This window comes from Parasteatoda tepidariorum, chromosome 4 (assembly GCF_982258835.1).
Source record: "Parasteatoda tepidariorum strain Cologne lab strain chromosome 4, Ptep-v5.0, whole genome shotgun sequence".
Taxonomy (NCBI): Eukaryota; Metazoa; Arthropoda; class Arachnida; order Araneae; family Theridiidae; genus Parasteatoda; species Parasteatoda tepidariorum.
In genome coordinates, this window is record NC_141758.1 from 6,072,832 (window position 1) to 6,089,236 (window position 16,405).

Consider the following 16,405-nt stretch of genomic DNA (forward strand, 5'->3'; position numbering starts at 1 on the left):
GTTTGGGTACACTATACCTCTGGTTGATGTGCCCTGCTCTCCACAAAAGCTAGTTCATGTTGGAAATGCGATCAAGATTTAAATATTTTCTGCTGGATTCTATGCTCACTGGTTGGTTTATAGCAGAAAAATTTATTCAGATCATAATGTGTGTTGCCATTATTACTTAAATTTTCCCACTAGTACAACTAAGCTATGCTTTCCTTTCATGTAATTTTATTTTATAACCATCATTGAACAACCAACCCAATTTTGGTTTTACTATTACTAATATTGAGCTCCGTTGCCTTGTAATTGTGAACCCAATCCAGAGGACAAGGGAACTCCTGGATCAAGTACTGGGAGAAATTTGCCTTTGTGAAGAACTTTTTGATGGAACTAACTTGCATTTGCGTTACATGGAGAGGAAAATAATGAAAACCTCCCACATTTAGCCTGACGGCAATGGGACTCTAACCCATGATCTGGCTACCACTGAGGATATTTCATGTCAGCACTGTGGAAAGTGGGAGACCAAGGGTTGGAATTTGTATCGACCAGCCATCGCTGCGATTCGCATTGCAGGAAATTAAAGTGTCAAATGTGAAGACTATATAGTTTCAGTTTTGACGACTATTGTAAATGTATATAAATCAACTTGTTAGTATTATGCTCCACTCTTTCTATTTGGCTTTTACAGTTTTTCTAGTCCTGTCATAGTTCATGCTGCAAACACATGTATAACTCTGTCATACTGTTATGTAATTTAAATGTACTGTTTTTATTTAATAAATGTAATGTTTTTTTTGTCTACTTTGGTCGTAGATGTTTCTCTCCTATGTCAAGACAGTTACAGGAGTGCACTTAATGAGAAAAATCAATTTTATTTGGTTGTTTGTTCCAATCTGGGAGTTACTATGTCATTTGGACTGTGTTCAAAATTATAAGGCTACAGAGTTGAATATTGATAGTTCAAAGATGGGTCGGCTGTTCAGTTATGAAATAAAATATCATGAAATTGTCATTATATTTTATCTTATGTCCTGAGTTTTGATTAAGATTTCCTTTCAGGTCTATGTTATGATGGATACCAATGACCTTCCTCAAGATTTGCGATTGTATCTTCCCTTATTTGTCGAACTTTTAGATGAATGCCCAATCAAGCGTAATGGAGGTAAGCTCTGCACAGTTTTTCAGATAACTCATTAACAATATTTTTTCTCATATGGTAACAGAATTTGTCCCTCTACTTACTCCCGTTGAACTTAATTGTAAAAACATTGTTAACACACTACTGTTTATAGTGGATTTATTTTTCTCTGCCATTGTGAATTGTAGATAAATGAAAAAGTAGTTTAGAATAGATTTCTAAATTTGGCCAATATTTCAATTATCTCTTTTTTGAGCACCAGGTATTTTTGTGATAGTTTTTCTATTTAAGGAGAAGAGGCCAAAGCTTGTTTCGCAATATTCTAAAATTTTAGTATTGTGCTTTATAGTGCAGAGACATTTCACAGGGTTCCCACGGTCCTTGAGAGTCCTTGAAAGTCCTTGAATTTTTTGTTGCTAAATTTAGGTCCTTGAAAGTGCTTGAAAAACGTCTTAGGTCCTTGAAAAACTTGATAGGTCCTTGAATTTGTCCAATACTGCCGGCGGCCCTTTTTATAAAACACCCACGGATCTTTCTGTTTTGTTCCCGAGCTCTCTCACGTGGTTTTTAACGCCACCGTTTCTAACCGGGCCTAGCGTCTTGGTGTCTGCCAAGCGCGCGGAGCTCAGCAGACAATCAATGCGTTCGGGGCGAGACTCCACTTCATCTTCTGTCGCATATGCTTAGATCTTCTTTTTTCTTATCGAAACTGGAATACTCTCGAATTTTGTAACAATATGTACCTTGTAGTTTTCAATAAATTTGCCGTTTTACCATCCGCACTTGTCCTTACGTTTGCGTCATTTCAAAACTTTATTGTAAAGCGTATTCGCAAAGGCACGACTTCGTATTTGTGTTATGTAGTTTAGACTAGTTATGCTTGGGAAGTGCTATTTTAATCCCCAATGGATGGATAATCAAGCTTATAAAGAATGGATTTTATCGATGCCCGAAAAGAAGTTCAGAGCCAAGTGCCGATTATGCATGAAGGACATCGATATCGCAAAAATGGAAGAATCTGCTCTGAAATCACACATCAGAGAAAGGTAAAACAAATAATCAGTCTCATGCCCTGAGTTCTCTTTTTCCAAAGACATGAACATCTAATTCATCTGGTGTAAATACTCCTTCAACATCGTGTGCCCCATGTGAAACAGAAACTTTAGTGGCCGAGGTAACATTGTTTTCTTATCTGGTCAAAAGGAATGTGCTTGATGCTGAAATTCTCTGGAGTCTGAAGCTCATCACTAGTAATTATTCATTAACTCCTGTGAAGGGATTAGTAAATTGTTCTCCAAAATGTTTGCTAATAGCTGTATAGCGAGACAATTTTTTTGTAGTGCCACAAAGTGAGCCTATTTGGGCTCCTTTGGATTGGCACTATACTTCAAAGGGATTCTTATAAGTGAGCTGAAGAATGTTGATTGCTACACTGTACTCTTTGATGAGACGTTAAATCAGTCTCTACAATCTAAGCAGATGGACATTATGGTAAGGAATTGATAATAAAGTTTGCACTAAGTATCTTACCTCCCAATTTATGGGTCATGGAACTGCAGAAAATATTTTGTCCTCTTTTTACAAATGCATGGATGATGGTTAAAAGCTCTCTAAAATACTTCAATTATCCATGGATGGACTCTATGTCAATTGGAAATTCTATTAGAAGCTTCAGTGTGAATTAAAAGAGAAATATTCCCACCAGGTCATATTCATTGGCAGTTGTGGATTACACATAACGAATAATGCTTTTAAACTTGGTCAAAATGGGATATGTTCCTTCTAATTTTTATTTTTAGAAAGAATTGTTGCTGCATAACATTTAGAGAAAGTTGTGTAAATTATGGATGAATAATTTCAGAAACGATGTTTAATGGAGGAGAGGAGGGGGTTATGGAATAGTCATGGAATATGAAATACCTAAGATATAGCTCTGTCTTTCATGCAGCCTTCACATGGAAATACACAGGATTAAAGGATTACACCATTAACACCTCATTACCATTTGATATAGATTGTGCTGAAAATGATTTTGTGAATTAATATGTAAAACCGGTAGGGTTGTTTTTAAAAAAATATAAATTTTAGTCCATAATACATATACTCTCTTCTCTCTATATAGGCAATGCATTTAGGTATTATATTTGAAATTAATTATTGCCACAACAAGCATTGTTGCTTCTAGTAAAATAGAAGAGAATAATTTTTAAAATTGGTCTTAGATTAAGGTCCTTGAAAATTTTGTTGAGGTCCTTGAAAAGTCCTGGAAAGTCCTTGAATTTCAATCTCATCATAGAGTGGGAACCCTGTTTCAGAATTTTTTATTGTTTTGATGGGATTGATACAAAATGGTGTAAAGTCAGTAGTAGGAAAAGTAATACCTATAGTGTGTTGACCAAGTTAAAGTTGGATGTATCAACCATTCTGTACGGCATTGCGACTTGTGAGAGAATATTCAAAAATCCACTTAATTCTGTTCTTCTTTGTCAAAACAAACTTTGGGTAATTTGTTGACTGGGAAAGCAAAACCAGGTAGATTTTTAAAAAGCTTTTTATTTCATATAAGGTTTTTAAAAAATAATGAATCAGTTACTCAGCCTGTTTAAAAAATCAATAAAAAAGCTGTGAAATATATTTCAATTAAAGAATCTGTAAATGTAACTTTTTCAATCTTTCATCTTTTTGTTTATTGTGCTGTGCAATTGTAACCACATGTCTCAAAAAAAGGGTTAGAGGATTTGTATTTTTTGTCCTTCTTGAAAACATGTATTTATAGTTGTCAAAGTGTAATTTAGGAATGGTTATTGCATAGGAATAGTCTGCTCACGTAAATGACACATTGCACAACGAGGCAATTTTTTATTTAAGCAAAAAAATTTTATAACATTACATTTTTCTTTTTGGGAAATGGATAATTTAGCTATACAAGAATATATATTTTTTTCCAATGCCCACCTGGGTTGACATTTTGTCAATTCAGGCATGTTAGGGCAAATTTGTTGGCCACTCTTTCAGAGACACCATATTAGGTTGGCCAACGTTGCTCCCACAGTACAGAGATTGAAAGAACATACATGCCTTGTCCAGGATTCGAACCCAGAACCTTTCTGGTGCAAGGCCAGTTCCCTGACCCCGACACAGTCTGGTTAATGGAAAATGTTTACACAATGTTTGTATTTATCAAATCAGCCAATAGTATTTAAAATGTTAAATTATAATTTTTTGTCTTTTTTTATTTACTGAAATATAGATAGGAATCATTATTGCATATAATATTCATGAGTTCAATTTAACATGTTTGCCTATGTAACATTTCTAGAAATTATACCCTACCAGGATGTGGTGACTGAGTTGGAGAAAGATACCATTTCGATATCAGCTAACTTGGGATTCAACTACCAACGTTTTTTCTGTGGGACATATGCTCAACTTATTTGTCTAGAATTAATGGTAAGCATAAAAACTGATTTAACTCATAGCTGTACCTTTTTAGCGGTTGTTCTAAAAAGCATCATAATCTCTCAGGAAATGTTTTGGATACAAATTTGTTTAAAATTACTTTTAATATTATTTTTATCAATACAGTGCCCGCCGTTTATTAAAATCACTTTCGTTTTATGCTCTTTTGATTTTATTAAGCGGCTGATTTTATTGAGAGGCGATTCAGCATTTGGAAAAAAAAATCAAATTTTTTGTATTCTAAATGCACACACTTTAAAAGCTGAAATAATGACAACATTAATGTTTTATTTTAACTAATTTAATTATTTTAATAAAGTAAAACCCTACATAAGATTAAATTTCTAAAATTTTGCAAATAACCGATCAATGGTTGCTTGAGTTTCAGTATTTAAAATTAACTTTTCAACATCATTTGAGAGTTTATAGAAGTTTTTATAGTTTTGGATATTTCCTCCTCTTTGTTCTAAAGCTTGCCGCACTACATTAAGTGCTTTTCTGACTTCCATTGAAGATGGCACTGATGAGTTCATTTCATCTTCTGAGTCTGATTCCTCCATTTCTTGATTGAAAATAACTTTGCAATTTTTGATGTTTGTAACAATTTCAGAATCAGATTTTTCTCCTGATGTTTGCAGTTTATCGTCAATAGCTATGGAACATGCGCACAGTTTTTGGAAATCCATTCATGTTCTCTGTAGAGATAGATAACAAAAGAAACTTCTCTCCCTTCTATGGTTCATTCAATAAAAAGTAAGATAAGAATTCGACCCCCTGCTGAATGAGATAGGTTTCTCCAAACTTCATTCAAGTCAAGGAATTGACATTGATTTCTATGAACTCGCCGCTTACCACCCACATTTTTCCTTAACTCTTACACTATGAATATCCTCAGGAAAATGCTAGCCACGCCAGCTTCTTCTAACTGTTGCTTCTTCTAAAAAAATCTTTAAACTTCGAAAAAATAAAATTTTATTAATAAGAACAAAAGAAGCTGAAATATTGCACTTTTAATTTATTATGTAGTCAAAACTTTGATCTTAAAAAGCGGCGGCATTGATTTTATTAAAGGATGCTTTTAACATGTATTAATATTGTAAAGATTCGGTTCTTGCCGATTTGATTTTATAAAGCGGCTGATTTTATTATCCAGTGATTTTATTAGCGGCGGGCACTGTAGCAACGTTAGGGTAGGCATCATTCAAATTATAATTTAAATTGTAATTAAAATTTTTTGATTTTTTTTTAAAAATCATTAATTTAAATAATTAGATTTTTTTTTAAAAAAAATGTCATTGATTTAAGGCAAAACAATATTTTATGCAGTATAATTTATGATTACATTCATGTAAAGTTGTGTTTTTTTTTAAAAAAAGTTTTCTTTTTTTATTGGTGTTAAAAGAGGTTTTATGAAGTGAAATAATGAGAGAGGAATGTAAATAACTAATTGATGTTCAAAATAGTGTAATAAATAATAATAAAAAAAAAACGAACAAAAAAACAATGTGGTTGAAAATGATGGGAAACCAGTAGTCCTTTTCCATTCATATGTAAAATAATTTGCTGTTTCATTAACATGTTTCTATTATACCCAAATAGTTTTAGTTTCATTTAAATGTGAACACTTTTGAAACGTAATCTGTTAACTGAGTATGATGAAATATTTTGTAATATATACAAACTGTTACTGCATTGAGCATAGTCGCACCATTAAGTGACAAATCGGGTTTTTATTTTTAAAAATTCGTAAAGGTGCTGTGTGTGAATAAAGATAACTATGATTTTATTTATTTTATGATTATGTTGCAATGATTAAATTTCATTAATTAAATATTAGTTTTATTTATTTTATTTAGAAATATTAAATATTTTAGCTACAATAGTGTTTTTAAAAATATTAAATTAAGCATTATTAGTAAATTTAAAAAAAAAATTATTCATTTAAAAAAATAAGTAAATAATGATTTTTATTAATCTTTGACAGCACATATTAGGCATTTTAATGATAATAGCATTTTTTAAGTCTGGCTCAAAAGTAGTTTTTATGTTTTCAAGTCTGACTTATTTAGAAGAAAATGTTGAATTTTTAAACTAATTCGAGCAAGTATGGATCAGTACAATTCAATTTTAATAAATATCTTTTGTTTTGTTTTACCCTTACATACATATTCAGAATTTGTTTTACGTATTTTTATGAAAAAAATTAAACTTCGATAAACAATTTTTTATTTATTTTTCTTGGGACTGAGTAAATATGAATCAGTGTCTTTAAAATTTAAACCTTTTTTGGTCCCATCCTTGTAAAAAAGTAATCATTATTTTTAACCTTAAGGTTGCAGAAGAAAAGTATGAGAAATCAGTTCAGTGGATACGAGAATTGTTGTATCAAATTGTATTTGAACCATCAAGAATCAAGACATCTATCAATAAAATGGTGACTGCTGTATCTGGTCTGAAACGTAAAGGAGGTACAGTTATGAGAACGCTACTGCATAACTTAATATTTCACCCACACAGTAATCGTTGGACATCCAGTATGCTGAGGCAAGCAAATTTCCTTTCAAAAACTCTACAAACTTTAGAATCAAAACCTGAAGAGGTAAATTTTTTTTGTTGTATTTATTTGAGGTTTTTGTCAGGTTGTTTTAAAAAAAAAACTTTTCTATAGAAACATAACTCATTGCTTTTTTTTATGGATAGTTTTTTAATTCCAATTTAAAAAACTTTTTAAGTTTCTAATATTTTGTTTGAATTTGATGTGACTCTTTTCGAGTTGAACATTATTTAAAAAATTAAAATGTGCTTAGTTGCTTTTTAGAAAAACACAATGAACTAAAATGAAGAGTTTGTTTTAATGTTTAGGAAGTTTCTAAGGAGTATAAAAAAGCATATTTTCTTTGATATTTTTTCAAATGTTGGTTCGTAAAGTATTATCTAGAATCATTGGAACTTTTTCAAGTTCAGAAAATAGGTATTTTAAGTGAATAGTTATTAAAATATGCATTACTTAATAAAATTGAGTTTTGAAAAAATATCAAGATCTATTTTTACACTATCTTTGATTTTGCACAAAACTAGCTTTAGAAAATGTTCCATTTAATATACAGAAGAAAATAAATGTCGAGATCTGTAGTACCCTTGTAATCTCTAGGCGAGGAGCAAAAAAGTTAAAAATATGCACACAAAAAAAATATATTAAATTTGAAAATAAATTATCAATTAAGTGTGTCTTATAAAGCGCTCTGTGAGTAGTGTGACTTTTTATTTGAATTTGATCTCATTTTATGGATTGTTTTCGTTTATTTCAGGTTATTGAGAAATTGAACAAAATCAAAGAATTGGTTGTGAGGCCTGAGAAGATGACTGTTCATTTAGCTGTGAACCTAGACAAATTAAAGTCAAAAGTAAATCCAGAGCAACCCTGGATTGAAGATTTCCTTCCTCCTCATATTCAACCAGGATATAAAAAGTAATAACTCTCATTATTTATTTAAAAATAAATAAATTTACTCTTTTATAATGTTTACATAAAAACTTAAAAGCATCTTCTTAGTTTTCAGTACTTAGGATATAACGATAGATAGAAGAAATATTCTATATGTTTTTTTATTTAAAAATTTTGCTTTTTTGAAAATAAATTGATGAAAGAAAGGGTGAGTTCAACCCCTGTCACTTCAACCGCTCACCATCAAGCTGGAGTCCAAAGTGATAGAAAAACAGTTTCCCAGCAATGCAGAGAGAGAGAGAGAGAGCCATTATTTAATTTATCAAAAAATAGTTGCTATTGAGTTAAAATGTAAATAATGCTAACATACGTTTGAATTATTTATTATAAAAAGCTTACTACAATGGTCGATATTATTCTATCAACTACTAAGAGATTCTTACAAAATGCATCCCACCCCAACAATTTTTTTTAGCAAATTGAGAAGAAGTCAAGAATTTAAATTTTTTTTTTTTTTGGAATTTAAGTGGGAATCATGAAGTGAGTATCAGTTTGTCAAAGAATAAAGAAATATCTATATATAATTTTTGCCAGAAAAAATTAATTTAAAAATCTTATGATTTAAGTAGCAATACTCTTTTAATAATTTCCCCTCTTCATTTATTACTTTTAATGCAGTTTAAATTAAATAAATCATTTTGAGATTTTGTTATCTTAATAGGAAAATCTACAAGTTAAGGAGAAAAAAAGTAGAAGCTTGTGAATTCTTTTAGCAATAGTTTGGATAAGGTTGAATTCCAATCGTTACAGAGAAATCACACAAGTATTTTTTTTTAAAAAATAAATTAAATAAATATGAAAGCAAAAAATTCTGCAGGAATATACTACTTTAGGGTGCAATGTTTAATTAATTTAAAAAAATAAAATATTTCCATCCTACTGTTTAAAAATTTAAGATACTTTACCTTTTTTGGTCTATTCTATTGTCTATGTTATTGATTATTTTCTTTTGAATAGGAGCCCAATTAAAAAGTGCCATGAGTTACTTCAGCTTAAAATGGGTGATGAACCTAGGGGTGTGATTATTGGCCTCGGATCTGTAGAGACCGGATATTTGGTGCAGTGTGCGCCATGTGTCACATCACCCACTCATCCTGATTATGTGCCTATATTAGTTTTAATACAGTACCTTACTCAACTGGAGGTTTGTGTTCCATAATTTTTAGATTATTTTTAAAGCCAAAATGACCAAACAACATAATATCAATTTCTTATGAAGCCTCTCAAAAATTGTTTATTAATCAAACTTAAGATTGCGGGAATAGAAGACTAAAATTTGTGAGGAATTTCATATGATCAAATACAAAAAAGTTAATAGTCTACACTCTTTAGTACAATCTCTTTTTACAACAAACCTTTCATTATAATAATCCATGCATATAGTTCCTTTTTACAAATCTGTAAGTGCAATGTTATTTTAATGTCCATTCGAACCATTCTTTCCAATATAGCAACTGAAATTTATTCTCTATGATTTAGAAAAACTATAAAATTAATTATTTAAATCTTTATTTCCTTTGACGTTACTTAACTTACTTATGCTTGAAAAGTACTAATTAACATACAAATAAAATTAAAACATACAAAATAATAATCTAAGTATCAAAATAATAATCTAAGTATTATGACTGGATTATGAAGTAAGCCTTACTTATTTTTATCACTTAGAATTTTATCAGAATCTTTTCGGTTTTTTCTTTTTCCGAACTATCTATTGTCAAATTGATAGACTGATTATTGTAAAAGCTATGCTGCAATTATCTGAAATGAATTCAGTGTTTGTCATTTTTTAAAATTATGAATTCAAAAATTCAATGAGAATATGAATATTATTTATTTTCACATTCTTTTAATATCAATAATAATGAGAAATACAGCCATTAATTTACTATTGTCTTTGTGTTATATAGTTGTATTTTGTTTTTATATTTTAAAATCAAAAATCCTTAAAATGCCTTTTGTCTAACATGTTTTTAATCTTACACAATTATTTGCATAAAATAAATATTAGTTCATAATATCTGCAAGATTTTTTTCTTCTCATGTTGCTCATATGATTATTTTATAATTTCTTTTTTAGTGTCTAAAAGTTAAAAAGTGGAAAGTTAAAATTTATTTTCTGTTTTATATTCTTTATTTCTTTCTAGCACAAAACGATTATTATATATTAGTAAGTAGTAAACACCTCAATAAATCTCACCTTTATGTCACTGTGTTCTGATAATAAATACAAAGTATAAATACGAATTTCATTCTTATAATCGTTTTTGAAAGAAAATACTCTTTTTTTATTAATATTCAGTATGTAGGGAGATATTATGAGCTTTTTTTGAATGTAATTTTTTTATTAATAATTGATGAGAAAAATGTAGGATACCATTAATTATTATTATAACCTTGGAAAAGTTGTGTTCCTACAACTTAGATTATTTCTTTAATTTCTACTAGTTAGAGTAAAACTAATTATGCCTAAAAGTTTCATTTCAAATGTTTGTTTTTCATTATAGGAAGTTTTAATACTTAATGTGGATTGTCATTTTAGGGACCTGTGTGGAGACAAGTGAGAGGTCAGGGTTTAGCTTACAGTTGCAGCATGTATTTAGATCCTGACTCAGGGTTAATATTTTTCAACCTAACCAGAGCTACACACATTGTTAAGGGATACACAGAAACTTTAAAAGCTGTTGTAAGTTTCACTTTATGTAAGATAGTATTTCTTAATTTGTTTTTCCTCTGCCTAGAAATGTATGCAACTAACAAGGGAAACTAGGGAAGTGTGACTCGCCAATTTTGAAATAAACTAGTGGGATGTATGCCTTATGAGGGATAATTTTAGGGGGCAACATTCGTTTCGGCCCATAGAAGGTCCTGTGAGAGATAAAAAATAATTCAATATATAGAAATATCGGTATTTTATTACTTCAATGCAGACTATTAATTATTGTAATTGTCTCATACTCCAATTAATTTGTAATTAATTGGATAATTAATTAATTTGCTAATTAATAAATTAATTAACATTTGTTTCGGCCCATAGAAAGTCCTGTGAGAGGTAAAAAATAATTCAATATATAGAAAAATCGGTATTTTACTACTTCAATGCAGACTATTAGTTATTGTAATTGTCTCATACTCCAATTAATTTGTAATTAATTGGATAATTAATTAATTTGCTAATTAATAAATCAATCAGAAAATTAATTATTAATTAATTGTTAATTAGTTATTATTTAATTGTTAATTAATATTAATTGATTTGCAATTACATACTCCAACTAATTTGGAAAGTTTTTTGAGAAAAAATTTAAAAAATTTGATGTAAATTTTTTTTTTCTAAATTTACCTAACAGGTTTTTCAGAAAAACTACAGATATATAAAATTTTCGAAATCAATTTTGACAATAAATATGCATTATATAGTATGTGAAAGTACCACAAAATTAATTGGAGTATGAGATAATTACAATAACTAATAGTCTGTATTGAAGTAATGAAATACCAATTTTTCTATACATTGAATTATTTTTTATCTCTCACAGGACCTTCTATGGGCCGAAACGAATGTTTCCCCCCAAAATTATTCATCATAAGGCATACTACCCATTTTCAAAAATCATTATTTCAAAATTGGCGAGTCACACTTCCCTAGTTTCCCTTGTAAGTAAGGCAGAAAGTGTTAAGGAACAAAAATTCATTCTGCTTATTAATTTATCAGGGTGAACAGGAAAAAATGAAATTATCAGGGAATTTTATTTTGACTCTAAAAAGCATGGGGTAGTCAGGGAAAACTGATTTTTTTTTAAAACAAAAACCTGGAAAATTCCTATATCATACCTGAAAAATAATCAGTCTTAGAATTGTCACTAACAGTAATCAGTTATTGAGATTGGAGTTAAATAATTCTAGCATCTATTACAATTATTAGTCCCATTTTAGTGTAACTTCAATCTTACCATTCTCATTCATTCAATTATACTTTTTTTTATCATGTAATCTAATATTTGGGTAGTTACAAATAAATCATTTTGATGTAAAATTGCATAGTGTTGATAAAATATAGTCTGAATTTTCATTGAAAATTGCCTGACCTGGAAAAGTCAGGGAATTTTTTTTCTTCTGAATTTGAATGGGACCCCTGATTTATCCTAATACATTGTATGCTTAAAAGGAAAACTCTGACAACTATGGATCTAACATTTCGCATCATGAGGATTGTAAACAGGCAACTCAAAGCAATTTTCTGGCATCACAAACCTGAGAAAAAGACTTCTCAAATTTACACCATTCTTGAAGTAAAGAACCTCATCTTGTGAGGATTTTTGAAAAATTACCATGTGATGCAATGTGTCTTCTTGTCTTGCCGATCTTCTTTTTGTATAATATCTCGAAGAAAATTTTCAAAGAAAAAGTAAAATTTTAAATTTGTCATAAAATGATCTGCCTAAAGCATAAAAATGAAATTTAAGAGTTTTATCTCGATAGTTTAAAAATATTTGTCAGAATATAGAATGATAAATAAATAAATAGAGAAGAATAAAATGATACAATATCTCTTTTATGCGTTACACTTATCTAGTTTCAATGAATTAAAGATTTGTGGTCAAGTACTGCAGCATAATCTCAAATAGTGTATTGCTATAAAAGCTTAAATTATTTTATAATTTTATTCTATTATATTAAACACAATGACAAGAATGCACACACGAAGCAGTTTTTGTATATAAAAAAACCCTAACTTTTCCCAAGATTGATACATTTTTTGCTTTACACAAAAAAGATCTTTAAAAAAAAAAAAAAAAATACAAAATAAGGCATGCATTTTTGAAAAAACAGAAATTTTTACCTAATGTCAAGATTGTTTTCAGCTTTAAATGTATTTTAAAGGCAGAAAGATACTATTTTTGCTTGCTTGTGTATATGACCCTTCCTCAATAAATTCTAAAACTTTATATATATATATATAAAGTTTAATTTGAAGGTTTCACTTTCTCTCATGTATTGTAGGAGTCTCATTTAAATGGTGAGTGTAAATGGGACAAAGAATTCTTAGAGTCGGCGTGCAGCAGTATGATCTTTGAAATCATTGAGAGGGTGAAGACCGTGTCTGATGTGGCCGAGGAGTCCCTTAGAGCTTATTACAACAATGTTGACATGAACTTCATACAGGAACTGTTGGAGAAGGTTCCCAAGGTCACCTTTCAGGACATGGAGCGTGTAGGAGTCAAGTACATGAAACCCTTGTTTCAAGACGCCACCTCCAGGTGCTCCATTGTCTGCCACCCGAGTAAAGTGGAGGAAATAACGCAAGGATTTGCTGCGTAAGCAAAATTTGTTTGTTTTTTGACTTCACAGCATTCAGATGTTTAAGCATGTGAATGTTTTGTGTTCATTGCAAAAATGAATTAAACAGGTATCGATAAACCCGTAACCTAAATATTCAGTTGAGCATTTGTTAACCTTTATGGGGCTAACTGTGAAGAAAATAAATTAGATTGACTTATATATTATAACTTTTACTAAGTCTTGGTAGCCAATATTTTTTATTTCTCCCGAAAACAAGCTATATATGATATGATTTTTCAGGATTGAGATTGATTTATAAAAAGGAATCCATTTAGTGTGTTATAGGAAATTAGTTTTTTAAGATCCTTTTTTTTTTTCATTTTGTGGAGAGGTAGCTGGGATCCCCCCCCCCCTACTGTGACGAATTAGCTGAAAACTTGACCTGTGTTTTTAACCTCTTAAAGCACGAGTTTTTCCCCCCCTTCTTTTCCGGAAAAGCTGTAAAAAATTCAAAAAAAGTTTGGACATGAAATGAATAAATAGGTTTAATGGTAAGTTATTTTTTGCAATTTCAGTTATTAGGGAGCAGGGGTGGGTGCAAAAGTTATAAAAAAAATTTCTGTACAAACAAAGTTTAAACAATTTAATTACATGTTTCTTTTGAATTTTGAAAATCTAATTATATCAATTAATATTCATTAAATTTAATTAGTATATCAAGTAGCTAATCATCAAAATGCACCATGTTGTTTACACAAGAAAAATGCCACATAGTGGTGTCATCTATGGTGAATCAATTTAATTATAATCTAGCCTATTCATTTTTACTCTCAGGCGGCATTTGAAATAAAATGACGCAAGATTCAAGATTAACTGTGTGAGACATGAGTAGGTGCAAATTTGCTGGTAACTTTCGCCCGTGTCAGGCACAGGCAAATGCATTAAGGGGTTGAATGTCTGAATTTGTAAATTTTGTGTTTATATCTGCAAATAAACTCAAAGAAAAATAATCAAATGAACAATCTCATGTCGCACAAGAGAAGATTGTTCACGGGTTTTCCTCTCCTTTTGTTGTGCTAACCTTTATTGTTACTCAATGTTATGTAAACAAAGCCTATCATTGGTATTCTTTCGTTATTTTGTAATTTGTTAAGATATCAGCAGATGGCAGCACAAAACTGAGGTTGGAAAATAGCATTCCATGTTTAAAAATGAATGAAGTGGGTGGGAAGTATGCTTTCCAGGTCTTATAAAGGATTAACTAAAAGAAACTTTCTTAATTGGGACTTTCATAATTTGTAAATTATGTTACTTTACATTTACTGTTACTTTAAATTTTTGTACTTAAATAATATTTAAAATGTGTGTTATATTTATGCTCAAAAAATTTAAAATTTACATATTTGTCCAATAAAAGGAAACTATAGGCCCACAAAACCTATTTAAGAACATTTTTTTTTTATAAAAATTCATTCTATTTTTCAAACATCTGGACAATCTGATTGAAAATTTTGAACAATTTTTAGGATCAGGGGTTGTAATTACCACTTTCACGCAATGTCCAAATTTAGAACATTAGCTGAAACAGTTCTGGATATATTAGAGAGACCCACAGACAAACTCTTCATTTTATTATTATAAATTCATTGTTTCAAATGCTTTTTCTTTAATGTTACAATGATTCAAATAATTTAATAAATATAAATATCTTTTTTTGTGTGTAGGTTTTCAAGAAATTTACGAATCTTACCATCTCTAGACGATCCGAGTGTCACAGATTTTTAATTTTGTAATTTTGCATAATTTAAGAATAAATTATTTATTTTCATCTTTGCTTGTTGATTTATACAGCTTGTTTACTTCATATTTTTTGAGAAATGAGAGATTTTATGTAAAATTGATCTATGCGTAATGAATAAAATTGTTTTCAATTGCTACAGGGTCTCTATGATTTAAATCAAATAATTGAAACTAGTGAATTAAATATTTAATTTTTGCTATTTCATTTAAAAAAAATTAGTCTCACTGTGAACTGATCATAAGATACGGTTACCTGCAGATCATTGAAGTCAAACTTTGCTGGTCGCAGACAGTGAGCAGTTGGGTGTGCATTATCAGTTGTCGTTAAACTGTTATTTTTGGAAATTGGATTGATAATCGCGTCAAATCAGCCAAATCTATGCTAGTTGTTTATTTCTAGTTAAGTCACGGGATAAGTTCGATATCTGGTGCTCATCGGGAGTGGTAACAAATCACACTCGTGAGACAATGTTTTTCTTACGAGTCGAAGCCATTTACTACTCAACTCTTCACCTACTTGTAAAAGAATTTATGCATATGCAAAATGCTCAGTAGCTTTTGATTGCTCGATGAGGCGGAATCTCGATCATTTGTAAAAGCTAAGATTCTTACAGACATTGAGTCCGTGCTCCGGCATGAATGTGTAGTTATGATTATGTTATCTTTTAATCATTTGTACTTTATTCACATGTCGCTATCGCCAAAAAATATGTTTCTGAAGGAACATTTTCCTGTGTTCTGCAACTATGTAAATTCATTCCTCTATTTATCAATCTACTTATTTAACAATGTTGTCGGGTAAAAGGAGACCCGTACATCGGTTATACCGTGAAGGGCTCGACTTCACACGCAGGTAGTCAGGCTACCAAAGCAGGGTAGCCATCGTGGCTGCAGGGAATCAAAATTGTGATGGTATGTGTCCCGATCATCCACAAGAATGTTTCCGGACTGTCACCAATGGCCCATTTTGCAGCTAAAATGTGACGTAAATAAAGTACTACTATTTCTTATTTTATAGTTATTACGTATTTTATTTCGTAATTATTGCGAAATAAATTTTAAATGTTAAAATGAATATAAGTTTTCTATCTGTACAGGATCTTGCTCACTAACATTTTAACCCGAGAAGACGCGTGTCTCCTGAACGAATGTTCATCTAGTCCAAAATTTAAAGGTTGAAGTTGGCTGGAAAAAGTTTCACCCCCAAATTTTACAATTTAAGCTGTCTT

At 30.2% G+C, this 16,405-nt stretch overlaps 1 protein-coding gene across 2 annotated transcripts in view; it reads left to right on the forward strand.

Moving 5' to 3' along the window:
* Window positions 1–15,204, forward strand: part of LOC107439221 (uncharacterized protein C05D11.1) — a 42,080-nt gene extending 26,876 nt beyond the window's left edge. For both annotated transcript variants that reach the window (XM_016051739.4, XM_087160563.1), the window contains exons 14-21: window positions 1,051–1,153; window positions 4,449–4,579; window positions 6,921–7,187; window positions 7,897–8,057; window positions 9,051–9,237; window positions 10,636–10,779; window positions 13,098–13,411; window positions 15,101–15,204. In XM_016051739.4, coding sequence (XP_015907225.1) covers window positions 1,051–1,153; window positions 4,449–4,579; window positions 6,921–7,187; window positions 7,897–8,057; window positions 9,051–9,237; window positions 10,636–10,779; window positions 13,098–13,411; window positions 15,101–15,161 — 1,368 coding nt within the window. In that variant the 3' untranslated portion in view covers window positions 15,162–15,204. The remainder of the gene's footprint in view (window positions 1–1,050; window positions 1,154–4,448; window positions 4,580–6,920; window positions 7,188–7,896; window positions 8,058–9,050; window positions 9,238–10,635; window positions 10,780–13,097; window positions 13,412–15,100) is intronic.
* The last annotated feature ends 1,201 nt before the right edge of the window (window positions 15,205–16,405 follow it).